This window comes from Protopterus annectens, chromosome 7.part0 (assembly GCF_019279795.1).
Source record: "Protopterus annectens isolate FY-2018-M chromosome 7.part0, PAN1.0, whole genome shotgun sequence".
In the NCBI taxonomy this organism is placed as follows: Eukaryota; Metazoa; Chordata; order Ceratodontiformes; family Protopteridae; genus Protopterus; species Protopterus annectens.
Window position 1 is genome coordinate 891,592,719 of NC_056739.1, and position 21,020 is coordinate 891,613,738.

Here is a 21,020-nt window from a genome sequence, read left to right on the forward strand (position 1 = left end):
CGGTCAACAAATTTAAATAAATAAATATATAAATAAGAAAAACTGATGTAATAGCATTGGCTGCCTGTTTTTATACCCCTGACGACCTGACATCAAGGAAGAAGTGACAGCATCCGATGCAGAAATACTACGTCTCTAGTATTCGAGCTGACTGAGGGCTACCAGCAGGCAGATAACCCAAGTGTGATGACTGCAACAGTGAATACACTCGAACATCTACATTTATGGTAAGTATACACAACTGTACTTTCTAGATGAGGAGCCAGCCCTGTATGCTTACCATTTCAGCCAGCAGAACTCAAGCTTTGACACAGTGAGGGACCAGTTCATTTACTGCTTGAAATAAGTGCCATTTAAACTTATTTTTGTATGAAGGGCAAAGCTATCCAGGTAAACTCTTATATACGTAACTCTGAAGTCACAGCACTTTATCAAGAGACAGACTTTACTCACTGTCTATATTTTTATCATATGTGTATTCACAAGCTTGTCATCTGCATGGCTGTCTAACTCTCCACAGACAAGCATCCCATTCATCTCAATTTGAAACAGACTTTTTCTTAAACAAGAAACATCTTTATTAAATTATCACACATGACATAGGCAATTATACGTTTATATAAATGAAAACAAACCATTCTGACATAACTTTAGTTGTAAACATTATACATCACAAGCTATACCGACAGAATTTTAGTTGCAAACGTTATACATCACTTGTAATCTAACCAGTTGTTGTCAGTCAAGCATTAGATAGCTCATTCAAATCCTGCCTTCTTTTAAGCATCGTTGTTCCCCTGCATGTATTGTTTCCATAATTCCAATTTTTTTCTATGTAATTTGCTACTACCATTTTCTAAAGATCCCAGTACCAGCTGTTTTATCTCTGTTACTATATTCATTACTTTTTGTACAGTTGATTTAGACTTTAATTTCCATTTTCTAGTAACTGCCTTTTTTGGCAGCCACCATAATTAGACTCAGCAAGGCCTTACTATGTCTAGGTAATTTCAATTCATAGCACAAACAAAATAATTTCTTTAGTTACACCAATTTGCTTACCTAGTATCTCTGACACAGTAATCTGTAGGGAATCTTTAAAGTCTGCCAACCCATTACACTCCAAGAAAATATATTCCCAATTACTTCTTTATTTCCTATCACACCTCCAACATTTGCTGTGTACCTGAGGAAAAATTCTTTGGAGTCTGCTTGAGGTATAAAGATACTATGTAAACACTTCCAAGCAATGAGCCTAAATCTTCTAGACTTTGTTGCATATTTGGGAGGCATACATATACCCCCCATTGTTTCATTGTAAATTGCTTATCCAGTGTCTATTCCCAATCCTAATAGCATCAATTGTCCCATACTGACAGCCACACTTACAGATTTGGGTTAACCTAAAAGGAATGTTATCCATGCTAAGATGCATGGTACAGCCTATTCTTCTACTGAGTGCTGTCTGGTTTTGCCGTATCTTTATTGCTGTCATAGATTGGGAAATCACTTTAATGCTTTTAGAAAACATTATCTCCTAGCATTTGAAAGAAAGTCATTTAAAGAAAGAAGTGTTGTGTTTTTATTGCTGTTTATTTGTCTCCATAGATACATAAAACCCAAATAGAGTTGCTTCTACAATCATTTATTTATTTGCTGTATTATTTGTATGTATTTGCTTTCTCTTAAAACAATTTACTAGATCAAGCCAAGAGCCTTAATCCAGTCATTTGCAAGAATGAGAAAAAGCACATCAATTTTCTTGTATCATGCTCTTTTGACCAGACTTTTCTTCTTTTTATGTTGCAGTGCCTACATTTCTTAAAACTGAACAAGGAGAAAGAGAAAAGAAAAAAAAACAGTGGCATCTGTTTACTTTAGTATCCTCAGTATACTTGAAAATAACTGAGTAAACTTTACTTTATAACATGCAGATTATGTCATGCATTATAAAAATAACACTGTTAAGAGCAAAATTTTGTTTTACTTACAGTTAACCCTCTCCCTCCTCTTTCCCCTCCTAAGTGTTCTTCCAGACATTAATGACATTAAGTAGGGCATATGCTTTATAGTCCCTACAAGTTTAACAAAGTCAAAAAAGTCCAGTATTTTCAGGTTTCCTTGTTCTGTCATGTTTCACATATACAATTAATGCTTCGTAAACCCACATTTATTTGTCAATTTCTGAATGGCCGGTTTTATTCCTGTTTATCTCCATCTCCCAAATCCAGTCACTGCTTCATTTCCGATGCACTGTTGGTTCTTCTAGTCAATTCTTGTGATTTTTTTCTGTCACTCAAGCATTTTCCATTGAAACATCAGAAAAGATTTCATTGGCACAGTCTCTCTCTGGTCTTTATTACCAGAAGCAAAAGAAGCAGAATCTCCTTCTGTTTCACACCTCACTTTTTGTTGGTCAGATTTTTGTATTTCCTCCTTAGCATGTTCTGCATCAAAAATTATTTTGTCCCTCCTGGAAAGAATATTCTGAAGATAAAATAATAATAATAATAATAATAACAACAGCCACAAACCCAATATAAGAACAAAATCTTTAAGAACCTCTCTAGCACCTCTGCAAGTTTGGCTTCAAGGAGTAAAAAATCAAAATACATAAAACTCACAATATGTACTCTGCCACATTAAAATTCTAACATGTTTAATACAGTAATTAGCACAATTAATTAATAAGATATTTTCAGTTGCATTCATTGTTTAACCCCTCCCCCAGTACCTAGGTATTATATTTTAAACTATAAAGGGCTTCTTTATACAGAAGTTTATCTTTAAGGGGGGTATGTTCACACATTTTCATCCCTGTTTGTTCCAAAAACACAACCTTTTAACAGGGTTGAATTACCGTGATGATGTCATTTAAAGTACACCACCAGAGGGCTCTCCAAACATCCCCTTTTAATGTCCCTGATATGGTCTTGCAACCTAATCTTAAAAGCCGTCTGGCTTTCCCCCATATAAAATAAATGACATGAACATTTTAAAACATAAATTACTCTCTCGGTATTACATGTAAACTCATCAGTTTGGTTAAATTTAACATTGTTGATTTTGAAAAAAAAAACAATTTACAACTTGATTACATATCGAACATTTACCACACTGAAAAGTGCCTTTTCTAGATAAGAGTTGCTTATGTAATGTAAAAGTACTATGAACTACCATATCAGCCAACCTACAGCTTCTTTTATAAGAAGTACGTGGAGTGGAATTTATCAAACTAGACAATTCCTCATTTTTAAACAATATTAGCCAGTAATATAAAAATCCAAATATTTGTCCACTAAGAACATTGTAGGTGGTGATAAAGTAAATATCTCTTTTGTTGTTATTTACACTATGTACATTGTTATCCAAAACTTAGGGAGAGTTATGCCCAGTCAATGCAAAGATGTCATTTTGGCAAAAATTATTTTAACTCAAAAAAATGTTCCCTTTTCCTTATTTGGCATCTATTGCTTAGTACATCAAGGGTAACTTCTGTATTATTACATTTTCCTATCACTCTACTGGGTCTATGTTAAATATTCGAACATCCAAAATGTCGAACATTACATGGCCGAGACCAAATGTTCGACATTTGGATGTTCGAACGTAAAAAAAAAGAAAACACAGAAAAAAACACTAACAGTGTAGGCAGGGGAGTAAACCCCCCTGCATCACCCACACCCCCTCAACTTAAATATACCAACTCCAAGACCGCACTTCAGTGCAAAAAAGGGAAATTCTCCCTATCTGCACAGTACGGCGCCATTGAAAGTCTATCTTCAAGCACTCAAAATTTTGAACGTTTGGTCTCAACCATGTAACGTTCGAAATTTTGAGCATTCGAAGATTTGACAGGTACCCACTCTACCAAGGGAGTCCATAACCATTTCCCTATTATAACCTTGACTAACAAACATCTCCACAGTTTGTTGAGCTTCGTTGTTAGAAATATGTTCCTGATTGCAAAGTTTAGTGAGGCATAAAACCGCTCCATATGGTAGTGAGGACATGAAATAAGGGGATGACAGCTCTTCCTGTGTAAAAACACATCCCATTCTCCCATCTTCCTATGAAAAGAAGTAAAAACTTTTACACCAACAGACCCCTTTAAATTGACATCTAAAAATGACACTTGTTGACTATACTGGAGATCCTCAAAAGTAAAGTTAAATCTGTTTCTTTGCATTTCTAGAACAAAACCAAGTACTAGATTATAACCCCCCTTACAAATAAAAATTAAATCTTCAATACAGTGAAAATGGGTCTACTTGATATGGTCGACATTATACAATGTCGAAATTCATATCACCAAGACCATATGATCGACATTTGAAATGTCGACAATACAATTAGAACATAAAAAAACAAAAAAACCTTACCTTAATGCTGCTAGCAGGGCCCCCCCCCCCCGAACTTAAATATACCAACTCCGAGATCGCACTACAGTGCGGAAGTGGAACTTTTTCCATTCTGCACTGTAGGGAGATGCCGGTTCTCCATGGTCGACATTTCAAATGTTGATCATATGGTCTCAGCCATATGAATGTCGACATTGTGAAATGTCGTCCATTCAAAGGGGACCCAGTGAAAATAGCTAATAACATACGTTATAAAAAAATGTTATTGAATATAAATACTCTAACTCAAACATAGCCATGGTAAGATTCACATACACAGGGGCAAATGGTGCCCCCATCACCGTGTCCTGGATCTGATGGAAGATCTCATTGTTAAAAACAAAGAAATTTATTTTTAAGACAAAAATGTACAATTTCAGTGATATAATTAGAAAGACCGTTATCTCCTAGGAAATAATACAAAGACTGACTAACTTGCCAAGGCGCTAGAGAGGTGATTAAAGCTTTTTGTTCTTATATTAGGTCTGTGGCTGTTGTTATTTTTTTATTTTTTACTTTCTTTCTTGAGTATGGTTTTATATTCTGAAGATAGTTTGGTACAGCAGCTTGAATCTCACGCCTGCTTCTCGACATTCCCTGATTAGTGGAATAAATTTACTCTTCTTCTGTCTGGTGTACAATGAATAATTATTTCCACAAACACTACTATGTTGCACTTTTAGTACTTTGTCCTTCTGCCACAGTTTTGTCAGAATCAACTCCTTTTGGTGGTACGATTGCATCTTTACTATTAAAGGTTTAGATGGCTTTCTCATGGCCAGGTTTGGAGCAAACACATAATGTGCCTTTTCAATTAACAACTCCTGCTGTGGAATACTAGTCCAATTGCTTATTTGTGCTTTCATAAAATTAGTACAGTCTGTTTCTTCCAGCTTCTCTTGTACAGCAGAAAATCTCAGGTTTTCCAGGGATACTCTGATCTCTAATTCTGTTATTTTTTAAACATCTCTTCTTGAGCAGTCATATTCAGGCAGCCTTTTCTTCATTTTGACCTCTGATTTTTGCAGTTTTATCACCTCCTCTGAATTTCTGTTTAAAGCTTCTTCAATTTTTTCCCCCACCTTTCATTATTCGAGTTGATATACTCCATCAGTGTTTTGCTTATTTTAATCAGCTCTGAGTATAGGTTCATAGGTAGGTACTAGGCTATCGGCCCAAGGGCCTACGTAACCCTAGCCAACAAGGTTCCCTGGCTTACGCCACCCAAGAAAGTTATTTTCCTGTGCCACTGTCGAGCAGACACAAAAATGATCCTGGGGTGTATTTCCTATTTCCCATCCACTCATCAAGATTTTTCTTGAAAAGTGCTAATGAAGAACTTTGCTTGACATAGATGGGTAGCCTGTTCCAGAGTATGGGAAGTCTGTGAGACAGGACTCTATCCCTCAAGCATGTCAAGTTTATTGTGGTGACAAGGTTTAGGTCCCTAGAGCGTGTAGTTCGGAGGGATTGGGATTTCTTTAGGTGTAGCATGTCCAATAGCTCTGGGTTTGACATAGCTTTATATGTTAGGCAGAGATCACCTTGGAGTAGGTGACATGCTACGTAGTAAAGCTGGAGTTTTTTGAGATGGTTAGTGTAGGGCATTTGTTTGAGGCCAGTAATCCTCTTTGTGAGGTACTTCTGTGGCCTTTCCAGCTGCTGCAGATGTCTTGTGAGGTACATTCCAAAAGGGGCGTTGTACTCTATAATGGGTCTAATGCATGTCGAGTAAAGGGGAACAATGACCTCTTTTTTCCTGGATGAGAACCCTTTTATGATGAGGTGTGCCATGTAGAAGGACTTCCTGACTACTGTGGCGATGTGACTATCAAAGTTGAGACTACTGTCCACCTGGGTCCCAAGGTCTCTTTATCACACATTTGGTGTTAAGTAGATTGCTGCCTATGTGGTAGTTCATGGGTACAGAGTTTTTACCAAAGGGGATGACACTGCACTTTTTGGCATTGGGCTTGAGCCCATGGCTCTGACACCAGGCATCTGTCTCAGCGAGGCGCTTCTGTAGGATGACCACATCATTTGGGGACTTGACTATGGCTCCTAGTTTGCAGTCATCTGTGAACTTTGTTCGCCAGAGGCCTTTTTTTGTTAGCCTGTACTTCAGAGAAGTAGATACCAAACAGGAGAGGTCCCAGAACTGAACCCTTTGGTACTCCACTTGTCACTGGTTTGAGGTCAGATTTGGAGTCTGCAACTTTTACAGTGTGGGTTCTGTCAGTGAGCCAGTTGGCAACCCATCTTGTGATGTAGGGATTTATACCTAGTTTAGTGAGTTTAGCTATAATTCCAGAATGGGGGATGGTGTCGAAAGCCTTGGCGAGGTCAAGATAGGCTGTGTGAACCACCTTACCCTCATCTTCGGCTTTGGTGACTACCTCAAAGAAGTCGATCAGGTTCAGGAGGCATGATCTGCCTTTCACAGACCCGAACTGGGTGGGCTCCAGAGTTTGGAGGTTACCAGTGTCTTTGTTTATGAGTTCCATGATGATACGTTCCAAGGCCTTGCAGAACAGGCTCGTCAGGCTAATAGGGTGATAGTTCCCAGAATCCGTGGTGGCTCCCCCTTTGTGGAGTGGGATAACTGTTGCTGTGCACCATTCAGTGGGCACAAAGCCTGATGCGAGGCTATTATTGAACATGGTGCTTAGGTGGGGAGCCAGTTCATTCTGAAGTTCATGTAAAACGCAGCCTGGGATGTTGTCTGGTCCCATGGATGCTGTGTTTTTGGCTTTAGAGAGTGCAGCCTTTATATGTGTAGTTGTGATTACAGGGACTCTGCATTCTTCCTGTATAGATATGGGCCCTTTAGGGGGTGAAGGGGAGTAAAGTTAGCACTGAACCTATCTGCCAGGATGTTGGCAATATCAGTTGGTCCTGTAATGTTTGTGCCATTGTGCTGTAACTTAGAGCAGATCTGGGTGTTGCTATCGAGATTCTTGACATAGCTATAGAATGCTTTGTGGTTGTCGTTAGAATTAGTGGCAATTTTGTTTTCATAGCTAGCTTTGGAGAATCTTATAAGGGATCTCAGCTTCTTACTGAGGCTGACCAGGGAGCTCTTCCACTCATGGGATTTTACTCTGTTTTGCAACAGTTTCTTCCTTCTGTTGTACAGTTTGTTTATGGCAGGGGACCACCAGATTGGCTTCCTTGTTTTGGAGGATAGCATCTTGGTTCTGTTTGGGATAGCACGATCCATGCACTCATGTAAGTGCTTATAGAGTGCATTTGTGTAGGATTCAGCAGTTGTAACTGTATTGTTCATCTGCATGGGTGTGATGAAGTTCACCACTTCTGTCTTAAGTAGCATGAAGTTGGCTTTGGAGAATTTTTTTGCCGTGGTTTCCTTAATGGGGGGTGGGGGCAGGATGTGGATATCAAAGGTGATTAGCTTATGGTCAGATCGAACCAACGAGGAGTTGACTTCAGATGTGGAACACCGGTCACTCATGTTGGTAATGACTAGGTGGGGGTGTGGATAAGTTGAACCAGGGCATTGGAGTTTATTAATTCCAGAAAGGGTTGAGCTAAGGAGTTGGTACACGAGTAGTTTTCCCAGTTAATGGTGGGGTAGTTGAAGTTGCCCATTATTAGGGTGTTTGGTTGAACCCTAATATTTTCCAGTACATCAAGGAAAGAGGGGTGGGAATCCTGGGGCATGGTGGGGGATCTGTAGCAAGCTACAATTTGGACTTATTGGACTTATATAGTTGACTTATTTTTTTCCTGTAGGCTACTGGAAGTCGCATCTTGCACCAAAGCTGGAGCTTGCACTGCTTTTTGCTGAACAGCTGCAGAATTATTCCCAGTTAGTGTTTTTTTCCTCACCTTTTGTGATTAATTTTCTTTCAGGTTCTCTGAATTTCTTTTCTTTTTTTTTTTTTTTTTTGCTGGCATCCAGGCAGCACATACTAGCCAGCTACTGAAATTTACCCCAAAATACAAATTTACTGGCTCTCTCGTCTGAGTTTCTGTTTTTCACATGGAGATAGCTGAAATTGAGCTGTTATTCAATGTGGAAGCATTTGGAACAGTCTTGTGTCTTTAAACAGGAAAATTATATGCATTACACAATATGTCAAGAATAAAGCTGAACAACAGTTTGTTGCCATTTTGTGCCCTTCGTTATATATCTTGGCCTGCAGTACTCTGTCATTGCTTTGTTTTTTTCTCAGCTTTTATTAGCTTTTGCTGCATAATGATCATTTGGCAATGTATTGCTTTTTAGGATTTTCTAGAAATGGTTTATGTTCCTGCTAACTTTCCGTACCTTCTCATATGTTATGGAGCAGCTTCTGAATCACTCAGACATAATGAACTGCAAAAACCTGTATAGGACAAGTTAGCACAGTGTACTATGCTTTTCTGAATCTCAGCGAAAGTGTTTAGTTTAATTCATAATGCATACAAATGTAGATGTCCATTCTATAAGTGTAGTAAGGTGTTTGATGGGTACATCATTCATTGTGTTTGTTTATTTATTTGTTTAAATCCAAATACCATATAAAGTGAAAGTACAAAAGTAAAATTAATTATTAATCTGCTCCATGGCATGGAGTTGAAATTGCAACTCGGACATCTCCATGGGCTGGGCAGGGAGGATAAGAGTAAGTAGCTGCTACTACCGTGCCCATCCTGGGAAAAAGGAGATCGCTGTAGCTCATCATAAGGTTGACCAAGGTGTCACCTAGCTGATTATAAACCTGAGAAGTCCGCTCTGTCTAGATGCAGGTGTACCATTAGTCAGGGGTTATTTGGTATACTTCTCCAAGGGAGACAGCATCTTCTCCCATCCCCTGGAATAAATAAGCCAAGTGGGTAACAGATATTTTCTACCTTATGTCCATGGAGTGTTAGGACAAGGCATAGCATCCCAAGACCCTTAATAAGTTCAAGTATTTTTATTTATTTTGTTTAATTGCGTTAGGTTCCATCTGTGTCATACAAGACCCTTTTCGGCAGAGACATGGAGAGAAAAGAAAATACAAAGGAATTATAGCAGACCATTTGTGAGTACAACTATTATTTGAAATATAGTGATTACAGATTCGGCCTAGACTAGGCATCAAGGTGAATATGCCAAGTAACAGAATGAAAAAGTAATAAAACGCAGGATTTCAGTAGGGGAAGTGGTTAGGGGTACACAGGTGGTGTTTTACAATATGATGTAATAAATGTCATCAGTAAATTATTAAAGTCTTAGAATTGCTAGATGTGAAATGCTGGCATAGATACTGCTACACACCCAGGGACAGTAAGGCAGGAGCCCTTAGACCTCATACTTTGTAACTTATATTGACATGTAATATCAACTGTGACATTCACACCTCTTCAGTTATTATTGCTTCCTTGTCTCTATACCATCCTATGCTTTCTATATGGCAGCATGTAAACCCTATGATCACAATTGACAAAAGTAGACACTTTAATACCTTATCAATACAAACAATAAACTACTGATCAGGAATTACCTCTAAAAAAACACACACACTGAGTGTATCCACCATAGTCTTTCCTCCAAAAACTCTTGTGATCTGCATTGTCACTTACTTTTCAAAGAAACCTCAGCATTAAAATGGGACATGAGCTGACCTGGAGCAAATCATTAAGAAAATCATGGTGATACATCTCTTACAGAATCCGTATTGAGAATCTTTTTACATGTCATTGAGATTAGGAGTTCCTCTATTTTTATAGCCAACATTTTCCCAGAAATAAAAGAGCAGATATTTACTTATAATTGATGAATGTATACATGTAGTTAATCAAACATTTCTATTTTGACCTTAATGTGACTGTTGAAAGTGCGAACCAACTGTATGTTGGCGTGCAAATTGGTGAATTGCACAATGTTCACTTTCTGAAAAACAAAGAATTTATAATGAGCAGTAAAGGTCAGTGGAGGATGGTAAAGTCCTCATCAGTGCACGTTAAGCCCTCCTGTGTTGTAGAAAGGTTTCCTGTGAGGTCCTAATGCCCTGCAGTGTTTAAAGATGCCTTTCAGCTTGCCATAGTTACGGTACATATTTTTATTTTTATCAACCCCCAAACCAAATCGGGGCCTTAGGCAGCTGCCTAGATTGCATAGTGCTAGATCCAGCTCTGCTCATTAGTGCAAAGTGCTAAATTCCTTAAACTTGCTTTCATTCTATAAAACATATCCACTTTACTCATCTGTCTGTAGGATATTAAATAGTACATATAACTGCATTATTTTCTCTGAAATCCCTATTCTAAGATGTTCCTTCAAAGACCCTACAGTTGGCTTCCTCAACCTCCTTAGCAGTGATCAAATCACAAAACAGATTTGGTGATGTCTCCTTTTGCTACTTCTTATCCAATCTTTGGAACACCCTATAAATTGACTTCTCAAACTGCACTCAACTCCCTAAACTCATAGCAAAAACTAAGAAGTAATTATGTTGTTATTGTGTCTTTTGGCTTTTCCCGGTTAGGGGTCGCCACAGCGGAACTCCGGTCCGCTAATGATTGGCAGTAGATTTTTACGTGCTGGCTTGCCGGGCCTAATGCACAACCTTCAATGAAGGAACGCCCATTCACTCATGTCGCCACACAGAAGACGCTCTAACTGAGAATCAAACAGACGTCTAACTGTGAGGCGACAACGCTACCACAGCACCACCACAACTAAGAAGTAATTATGTACCTTACCTAATTGCAAATGTGGGCTTGTTTATGTTGTTCATATTACTTCATCCCATTTATTTATTTTATTTTACATTTATTAACCGGGAAAGTCCAACTTGGAACTATGCCAGTTTTCAGCAGAGGCCCGGGGAGAAACGCTCCAGATGTATGTTTTTGTAAAGTGGGAAGAAACTGGACCACCTTGAGGAAACCCACACAAATGCAGGGAGGAAATGCAGACACCACACAGAAGGTACCCCAGCCAAGAATCGAACCAGAGAACCTCTTGTTGTGAGGTGGTAATGCTACCGCTGCACCACTGCGCCATCCATTCACCATTCACTATTACCTTCTTTCTTATTCTCATGTTGCACACACACACACACACACACACACACACACACACACACACACACACACACACACACACACACACACACACACACACACACACACACTCCTCCCTGAATTCTCTTTTCTTGCACACTCCTACCTGAATTCTCTTTTCTTTCCTGTGGAGATGATCACCATTGCTTATTAACCCAACCTAAATTATGAGAGAATGTTGTCAGTGTACATATGTATGTGATATAAGTACATACATTCAAAGAAAAGTTATTTTTGAGTTTGTTAATAGTTATAGACTCTTGACAGTGTGTAGATATCTCATTTGATAGTTTATTCTTGCCGTTGCCTGCCGACCATCAGATCCTCTCATTTCTCAACTTTTCTTGAGGGACACCATCATTCAGGTAAACATTATGTTTTTTTCCCCAGTAAGTCCCTGAACCATTTGATTGCCTGACTGTACACCCCAGTGTGGGGATTGCAGAGTTGGGCACATTTGACAGCTTGACTCTATTGCTACTATTGTAATCACGTAGTCTCCACTAGGAATCACTAGTGCCTGCTAGCAGGTTGGTCAGCCTCTGTACCAAGTTAGATGAACTGACATACATTGCTCAGTTCTGTCCTGACTGTCCCTGGCCAGCTCATCCATTGCCTGGGTCTCTAATCTATCCTGGGTAATCTGGAGTCAATCAATCCTTTATCCCTCTGCTCTACAGACCTTATAAATCAGGCAAATGTGTTCACACCTCAAATGCTTGCAGAAAATGCATGAGAAGATGTATTAATTTGCTGCATATAAACAATTGCTGTGAATTTATATGTACTACAGGATGTCATTGTGTACTTAGAAGCATTGTATTACTCCAGGAGATTCAACAGAAAATAGGCACTATCCAGTTAGATGGTTTCTGGAAAATAAATAAATAATTAATGAAATAATGCTGATGACACCCAGGAAAGTGCACTCACTCTGGTTTGTTACAGGAGGTGATCAGCTGTTGTAGGTCCTGTACGCTTTGGCAGTAGAGTGTTCCCACTCTTTTCTGGTGCTGACATCTGATCATCTCAGTGAGCGCTACTTTTCCCATCCCATCGGGCTTCCACAGGCTAGCAGAAATACAAGGGCTTAATAAGGAGGTCAGTGGAATAATGGTCAGACAGACCAAGGCTGCAACTCAAGAAAGTAATTTATTTTATTGCATGCTGGGAGGAAGGACGCACACTGCTGTAATGCAGACGCTTGCTTAGCACATCTTGGCATTTCAGAGCACACAATGATTGTACATTCTGTGCTTTTTTTGCACATGGCATAGTCAGTAATATCATTTATAAACGTGTTTGTGAATTACATCTTCAGGACTGCTGCAGTTAAGTTTAGTTAATGCATCTCCTCCTTAACAATGCAGCCCTAATAAGTGCATGCAGTGTGAAAGCTGCCCACTTTACACTGTCTCTAGGGTTTTACTTTTCAAACTGACTTCCTCTGTACACAGCCTGTTTTGAATCGATTAATTAATGGATGACTTCAGTGCTGGCCAGCACTGCTGTCTGTGAAGCACATCTGTCTGAATATCATGTTGTCCACCTTTGTAAAGGAGGCTTGTCATGTTGTTGACAGAAGCCTTTTCCTTCCTTGCTAATGTTAAAATATTATTCTTCCAGTATTAGATATCTAAGACCAGGACCCCTGTTCTGTACCTTAGTCATTTGTGATCCATGACATTACAGTTCTGCTTACATCGTCCTAATTTGCTGTAACAGGAGGATGGAAGAGTGATCTGTACACCAGCAATTAGGATGTTATGTGTGGGTAGCTAAAATGCCTAAGTGAAGACAGCAAACAGATTACAACCTATACATTTGTAAGGGAAGCTTCTACCTGTAAAGTTATATATACTCCATTCAAATCTCTAAAATCTGCTGATTTTTCCCTTTCAGACTGGCAGCTTTTCTTTGATTATCTTAATTAATTGTGCTGAGTTCAGAATGCAAATAGATGGGTCTGTATAAGTTAACAGGCTGTTTGTATTCCAGGGTATGTCAAATTGCTGGAACTGACAAGTAGCATAGAAAGGCCGCCATATGTTTACATAAAAAAGAAAGAGCAACCCTGTTTTTTTTCTTTTGACCGTCGTACTCATCCCACACATTTTGCTGATATATGAGAATTATTTTATCTAAGATTTCTGTTCACTGTAACCAGTCTAATGAAAATGAGAAGGGGTTTCAGAAAACGTAACGATAGCCCTCTTTGTCTTAGAGTTTTTTTACTTTTTCTGCTTGTACATCATAACACCCAGATTTCTTGCATCTTACTTCCAAATGTCGCCTATTATAATTCATCATATACAGTAATTATTGGACCTGACGTTGTCTCTCTCTTTTTTTTTTTTTTACAGGAAGTCGGCAGTATTATAGGAAAGGTAAGCGATGCCTTTCTTTATCTACTCTAATAAAAGGAAATGAAGAACAGGACCTTATCTTTTTAGTTAAATTAATTCTGGTGTTCCTTTTTTGCATTTCAGAAAGGTGAAACTATCAAAAGAATACGGGAAGAGGTAAGATAAATGCCAGAAGGTGGCGATTTGTCTTCATAATCTCCTGTTCTGTATTTTGTTTATAATTCAGTATTATTGCATGTTTCATGATCAGAGTGGTAGCATATATATATGCACTGATATTAACAGCTGATTGCAAGCTCTTTTCCTATTCAGCCTGTCGTACAGCCAATCTGCAGAATTATCAGCATGCACTAAATCACCAGTGTTTTACTTCCCAAAGTGCCTCAGTTCATATTACTGGAAAATTATTTAATTTACTGAAAGGGATATAGTGCAACAATGTCGTATCTCAGCATCACTTGACTTCCTGGAAGATGTACCACTTGCTGGCAGTTATATGCAAGTAGTATTGCTTCTCTTGTATAACCTTGCCTGTTTTTGCTGCCCTTCGAATGTAAAACCATTTTGTTTATACATCATGTCTTTCCTGAACAAATGAGAAGAGATTTTCTTTTGTAAAATAAGTAATGCATACTAAACAAGTGTTCGTTTAGTAGTTAATATCAAGTTTAGACTAATATATTATATAAACAAAGTTTAGGATAAACTAATCCAAGATCATACAAATATCTAGACATCATTGATAACCTGCACTTCTGATCTTGATAATGACAAATTTTGTAGGGTGACTGTATTCTTTTCTTGTGTGCGTGTTTGTGTGTATGTGTGCTACACATCTGTAACATTGTAGTAAAGGATTGTTAAAAAAGCAGATAGTAAAATGTTTCATCCTGTTCACCTGTGGTATACGCCTGCTGCCACCTTAGAAAAGTGCTGGTGACTTACTGCTAGTAGTGACCAGCAAGTATCAGTCCACTTGCAAGATGACCCATCTGTTACAAACATGGCGGTCGTGTTTACTCAGAATATAAAACCTTTGATGGGTTCTAATCTGTAATTTATACTACATTAATATGCATTAATAATGAATTCTTTCCCCATGCATCTATGCCATTTGAAACTATTAAATGTTATTCTCTTATTTATTTCATCTCTATCCCCGCTGTGATCATCAGACTGCCATTTCCTGTCAGACAAGTCATTCTCCCCATTATAGAACAGCAGAAGAATGAAACGACAGCCAGGGATTGCTGCCATTATCCAATTGTTGCTAATATTTGCACTCTTGGCCAGAAAGCACATTGCAGTGTTTGGTACTCTGAGCTTTTGCTAGGGTGTGCTTCATGTACCCTCACCACCCCAGGTAAACTGCATACGCTCTTTGGCAGGCTTGCCCCGCTCCCATGTGTCTAATGTGAGAACTGCAATCCTACCCTCAGCTGAAGCTGCTGTAACAGGGTTCTGCGAACATCATATGCCCAGGATAGCTAAACCAGCATTAGCGTCTCACTCTCATTGCTGTCTAACCAGGTGTCTTCCATCTCAGCCAGCAGATCAAAGCAGGGTCATATGGAACACAGACAGAACCAAAGTCTTAACACTGCTGAGCGCCAATAAATGCTGGTCATTGTTTTCACGTCAGTTGTTTCTTTATCAGAAGTGTACAGTGTCAGAGGTTTCTAATTTTGTTTTTACAATGAATACTTTCACCGTTGCTTGTTGTGGTATATAACGAAGCAGAGTAGAAACATTTATACTGGTTGCTACAGAACAGGATAGTTATTTTTTCATTTACTAAGAGACACAATCTCTAGATTCTTCTCAGCAATGTGGTTGTTTTTGACTACCCATAGAAGGGTGATATGGTTTTCATGCTAGACTACTGCACAGGTCCTGAAGTTCTTTGGCAATATATCAAAGAATTTGCATGAGATTAAAAAGTAATGGCCCCAGCCGTGAGAGGCTCCTTTTTAAATTTTAAGTTTAGAGAGGTATTCGAGTTCCAGTCTCGTTAGATATTGTCTGCCAATGGGATAATTGGTAACTGTTAAACCAGTTAAGTGGATTGTTATGTAGACCTAGGACAAGGAGATGGTTTATGAGGTATGTGTGACTTGGGGTGTCAAAGGCCTTGGACAATATGCGTAAGCAGACCAGACACCATGTATCGATATTAAGCTGCTCCCATGAGTGACCATCAACCACCAGTAGTGCTATGCTAACTGGAAAGCACTTTCAAACTGAGTTGTGAGTCTCTAAATACTTTGTGATTTAGTATATGAAATCACTTGCTGATGCATGATACATTCCAATGTCATTGTCTTTGTACTGAGTATGATGATTGGTCTGCAGTTATTTGGTTCTGCAGATGCACCTTCCTTGTCGAAGGGTATTATGTGCTCTTCTTTCCACAGGGCAGGGTCCATGAGAGGTGTGACAGGAGAGTACATGCCATTTCTATGGACTGAAGGAGTAGACCATCAGACCCAGCATAAGCCCAGCCTTTGTTTTTTTGTAAGAATTTTTCTGACTGTGAATGTGCTCACTTCTTATGGATAGAATTGGTTATAGTACCTAAGCAGCAAATTTGGTCTACAGATTAAATGGGAAGGATCTGAAATGGCAGGTGTAGCTTTTTTTATCAATGATATCTGAAGACTGTGAAGGGACATTCCTTTTTCCAAGGCATATGATACTTCCAAAGGCTCTAACAGATGATGAGTTTTGTGTGTTACAGTCCAAACAGACCTTTTTGTGGTCTTTAATAACCTTTTTGACATGTTTCTCAGCTGTCTATAGTAATTTTGTCTGTAGTAATTTAAGGAAGACAGAGATTTGGTAGAGGAGGTTAAGCTTATGCTTTGCTCTTCTCAGTCATGAGTGCTTTCAGTTTGGCTGCCATACATGTCTGATAACTCTGAATGTCTTTTTCAGACAACACTTTCCATTATATATATAACTGTACTAACAGAGTTGTATACTGTCGCATGCAGGGGTGGGAGTTGACTCAGGATATGCCTTAAGGGACATAAAATGCCCTGATGTATAGACTTGTGGCCTGAGTGTCCATGTTTCAAACCAATAGACACCTGTAGATGGAGACTGTTTAGTGCTTTGTTAAGGATAACAAATGTAGTATGGTGGTCACTGGTCAACGACTGAGTCCACTGGAATTCCTACTGTGTCAATGCTGGATGGATGGGGCATGAATAACCAGTGTAATATATATGTTTTCTGTTACTGTTTTTTTTTGTCAGTGCAAGTTTGCAAAGTCATGTAGTTGTGTGTACTCATATGGAGAGCACATTGTGAGTGCTGTCCACTCCAAGTTTACATCAGTAAAACAAATTATTCAGATTTAATACTTTTCATTTTCCAAATCAGGGTGCCCTCTGGGGGCACTTGATGATTTCTTTGGAGGCACATGCAGTTTTTTTTTTTTTTTTTTTTACAAAATCTGAATCTCCCAAGAGTAGTTAGTTATGACTGGTTCCCTCTTTTGATGGACAAAACATTATTTGTTGTAAAGAGTGCAGTTTTTGACATTTCTATACTTTATCCTGCATAGAAAGTAAACCTGCCCTGTTTTGTTGGTAACGTTTTGTTATGAATGGGTGAATTTGACTAACACACTTGCAGGGATATTTCGTTGCCTGCGTAACAAAACTATTGTAAGATAGGTTGTGACTTAGTTTTCTCAAATTAATGTAACTTCAAAAGCAGTATAAAACTGGAAAGCACTTATGAAAATTAAGTTTCAGTGTTTGCTGATGAGAAAATGGTGACTGTATTGATGAAAAAGAAGGAGAAGAAAACAAGAGGGCATCCTTTTTTAAAAGAGTACACAGTAAGGCAGCCTTTCTTTTTCATTTGGAATACAGAACATATGGCAAGTTTGCTGCTGGTTTATCTTGCATTATCTCTTGAACTGTTTTTTTTTTTTGCTAGCTATAAGAAACATACATTGTATAGATGAAGACAGGAGTTTCAAAAATGTTTGGCTTAAGAGATTTCTCATAGTATTACGTTTTCACAAGTTCAGTATTTTAACTAAACCATTTTGCGCATATTAGTAAAGCAGATATTTTTACACATATGTATATATATATATATATATATATATATATATATATATATATATATATATATATATAGGAGAGAAAGATTTTTATATGTGTGTGTGTATTTATAGCACAATTGAGCACTTATGAAGCTGAATGAATCACAAATTCCATGCAGTTTTATTGTGGCTCAGTAACAACAAAAGAAAAAAACACTGTAATGATCACAAATGCACATTTACATGACACTGTGCTGCTCCTTACACTCTGTGTCTTTCGGCTTTTCCCGGTTAGGGGTCGCCACAGTGGAACTCCGGTTTGCTAATGATTGGCAGTTGATTTTTACGTACCGGCTTGCCAGGCCGGACGCACAACCTTCAATGAAGGTATGCCCATTCACGCATGTCTCCACGTAGAAGACGCTCTAGCTGAGAATCGAACCGGACAGTGTCTTACTGTGTGGCGACAACGCTACCGCAGCACCACCACTGTGTATATAATTAAACTTGACCAAATACAAGAACATCTTTCACAGATTCATTTAAAAAATACTTTAAACTAGTGATCACAAATGTAAAGACTGCAGTTAAATTTGAGATTACTCACCTTTCCCTAAAAATATAACTAAAAACAGTAAGCACAAATAAATATTTAAAAGACTATTTTTATTTTGGGGGCTCAGCCCCCACACCGTTGGAAGTTATATATACTAATTCAATAATCGATCAATGGCAAACCAAACGAATGACATTAAATTATGGTACAGCCGACCTCATGATCTTCAGCTGTAGTGTAATTAAGCAATAACCCACGCCTGGGTGTGAGTAATGCTGGATTTACCCATGGTTGGTGTGGTTTGGTCACGAGGGCGAAGCCCAAGTGACCAAACAAAGACAACCGTGGGTAAATCCAGAATTACCCACAATCAGAAATGGGTTATTGCTATTATACAGTGGCATTATTTAAGAAAAAAAGACTTACTTTTCTTAAATAATGTCCTTGTGTAACGGCACTGTGCTGTTCCTCCGCCACTGGACAGCTCCGCTTTGCCATTGCTGATGTACTGCGCATGCGTTTGGAACTTGCGTTCCCACACATACCCAGTACATCAGTGCTCGGGAAAGTAAGCAACGGAGAAAAGAAGATCTCCGTTGCTACGCTTTTTTTTTTTTTTTAAACCCTTAAAATGAAAGAATATATCAGTGGAAAAAAGTCCAGGTGACCGGACCTTTTTCCATTGTATAGTCTCAACGGGCATGCTGGTTGGGCTGGCCAGTCAGCGTGCTTGTTTTACGATGTTACCGGCCAGTCATTGTATAATTTGATATATTTCACCAATGACCACTTTAACAGCAACCTTTGACCACAGTAATATGCGCACATGACCAAAACAATTGTACCTATGCGTGTGTGTGTTTTATACATATATATATATATATATATATATATATATATATATATATATATATATATATATATATATATATATATATACACACACACACACACACACACACACGTATCAAATTGAGTTACATGAAATGGAAATATGTAAAAAGTTCAAACAAAAAAGGTTTGATAATTGCAGATGAATACATCAGACCACTATGTTTGGTTTATGTAGTTTGGAAGAACAGAATCAGTGTTAAAATTACTAGATTACTTTTAAATATATACTTTTGAAATAGTTTAGAAATATAGAACAGGTTATAGCTCTGGAACATTTAAAGAAAAGTGCATACAAATTCAGCAGTCTGTGTACTATGAAAATGTAGAAGAACAAAGGAAAAATATTTTGAAAGTTCATTTTTTGCTCCAGTGTTGTCATTTCATAGCTATTCATTACTGAACCAAACTGAGAAACAAACCACAAAGGATAGCGTAAATTTGAAAACATTATTGCATGCCAGTGTAGTGAGGCTGTATAACAGCTCCATCCATCCATCCTCAGCCCCGTTCCCATTTTCCACATTTGGTTGGGGTGTCACTTCAACATGGACAATCACCTCGAGCCAAGGTGTAGACTGCCGGGTGGCTAGCCCTGCCGTAGTTGTTTGTATAACTTCCAGTGAGATTATTTAAAACAATCATTTTTAAATAGTTATCAAATTCAGATTTATTGAAAATCCTTGTTTCTTTTTATATTATATTGTTAATGTGCTTGTTTCATGCCTCTGAATCTGTTTTTATGTATTTTTTTTTCTTTTTGAGTTTTTAAAATAGCTATAACAAGCCAAAGAAACTGCAGCCTCCCCCCTACTAGCATGAGCAATGGTACAGTCCCCTTCCATGGAAGAGTTTCTTGTGTGTTTACTGAGCTGTCCTTTAAAGATCGCCAATCATACTTAAGCAATTCATATACTCAGGGTGGCTGACACTGAGTTATAGGTCTACCTGATCCAAATTATTTAGCAGACTGCAAATGAGTCCTGTAGTCTGGAGTCCCATAAATCGTAATTTTTATGTCTGCTAATGTGAAGGGAAATTGTCTTGCAATACAAACAAAATACATTTTGCTGTTTCAGCCAGTGCAAAGAAGACTTTAGGGCTCTTCAAAATCATACGTAGCTAGTCTGTGACAAGGTCAACATTGATTCATCTTAATGTGTAATATATTTCTTTACCTTCCCTGAAGGAGTTTTCATTTGGTATGAGCTTGATTAATCAAAACACAAGTGCAGGGACTGCGCAGTGACATTGAAAGGTGTTAAGACATGTTTTCATTCACTTTATGTAAATGTTCTAGTTCTTCAGACCATAATTTTCTGAAAGAGTAAAATGCACTTAGAACATGTAATAAAATATTTTTTATGCCTGTCAACCTGTCATCTGTATAGATGTGGGAAACATTTGCATTTTGAGTGTAAAGAGCTTCCTGGTGAATACTTTGTTCTTTTACTTCAGCCTAATGTCCTAGACTGTGTAAGCTACTATTAGTGATGCAGAATGCTAGCATATCAGATTATTCTATATGGTATCATTTGCTAGTGTTATTGAATGAACAGGAAGTGGAAATCCTTGTGGGAGAAAATTACACATAATGCGTGTTTTACTTATGCTAATTTATAAGAGAAGATTTATCTTAGGATAGGACATCCTTGGTTATCGCAGATTCTACACCAGACACGCTACACTTG

General features: G+C 38.2%; 1 protein-coding gene across 3 annotated transcripts in view; it reads left to right on the plus strand.

The window, feature by feature from the left end:
- PCBP4 (poly(rC) binding protein 4) overlaps positions 1 to 21,020 on the plus strand; it is a 1,043,920-nt gene that overhangs the window by 411,871 nt on the left and 611,029 nt on the right. For all 3 annotated transcript variants that reach the window (XM_044077471.1, XM_044077469.1, XM_044077470.1), the window contains 2 exons: positions 13,820 to 13,843; positions 13,946 to 13,978. In XM_044077471.1, the coding sequence (XP_043933406.1) occupies positions 13,820 to 13,843; positions 13,946 to 13,978 (57 nt within the window). The remainder of the gene's footprint in view (positions 1 to 13,819; positions 13,844 to 13,945; positions 13,979 to 21,020) is intronic.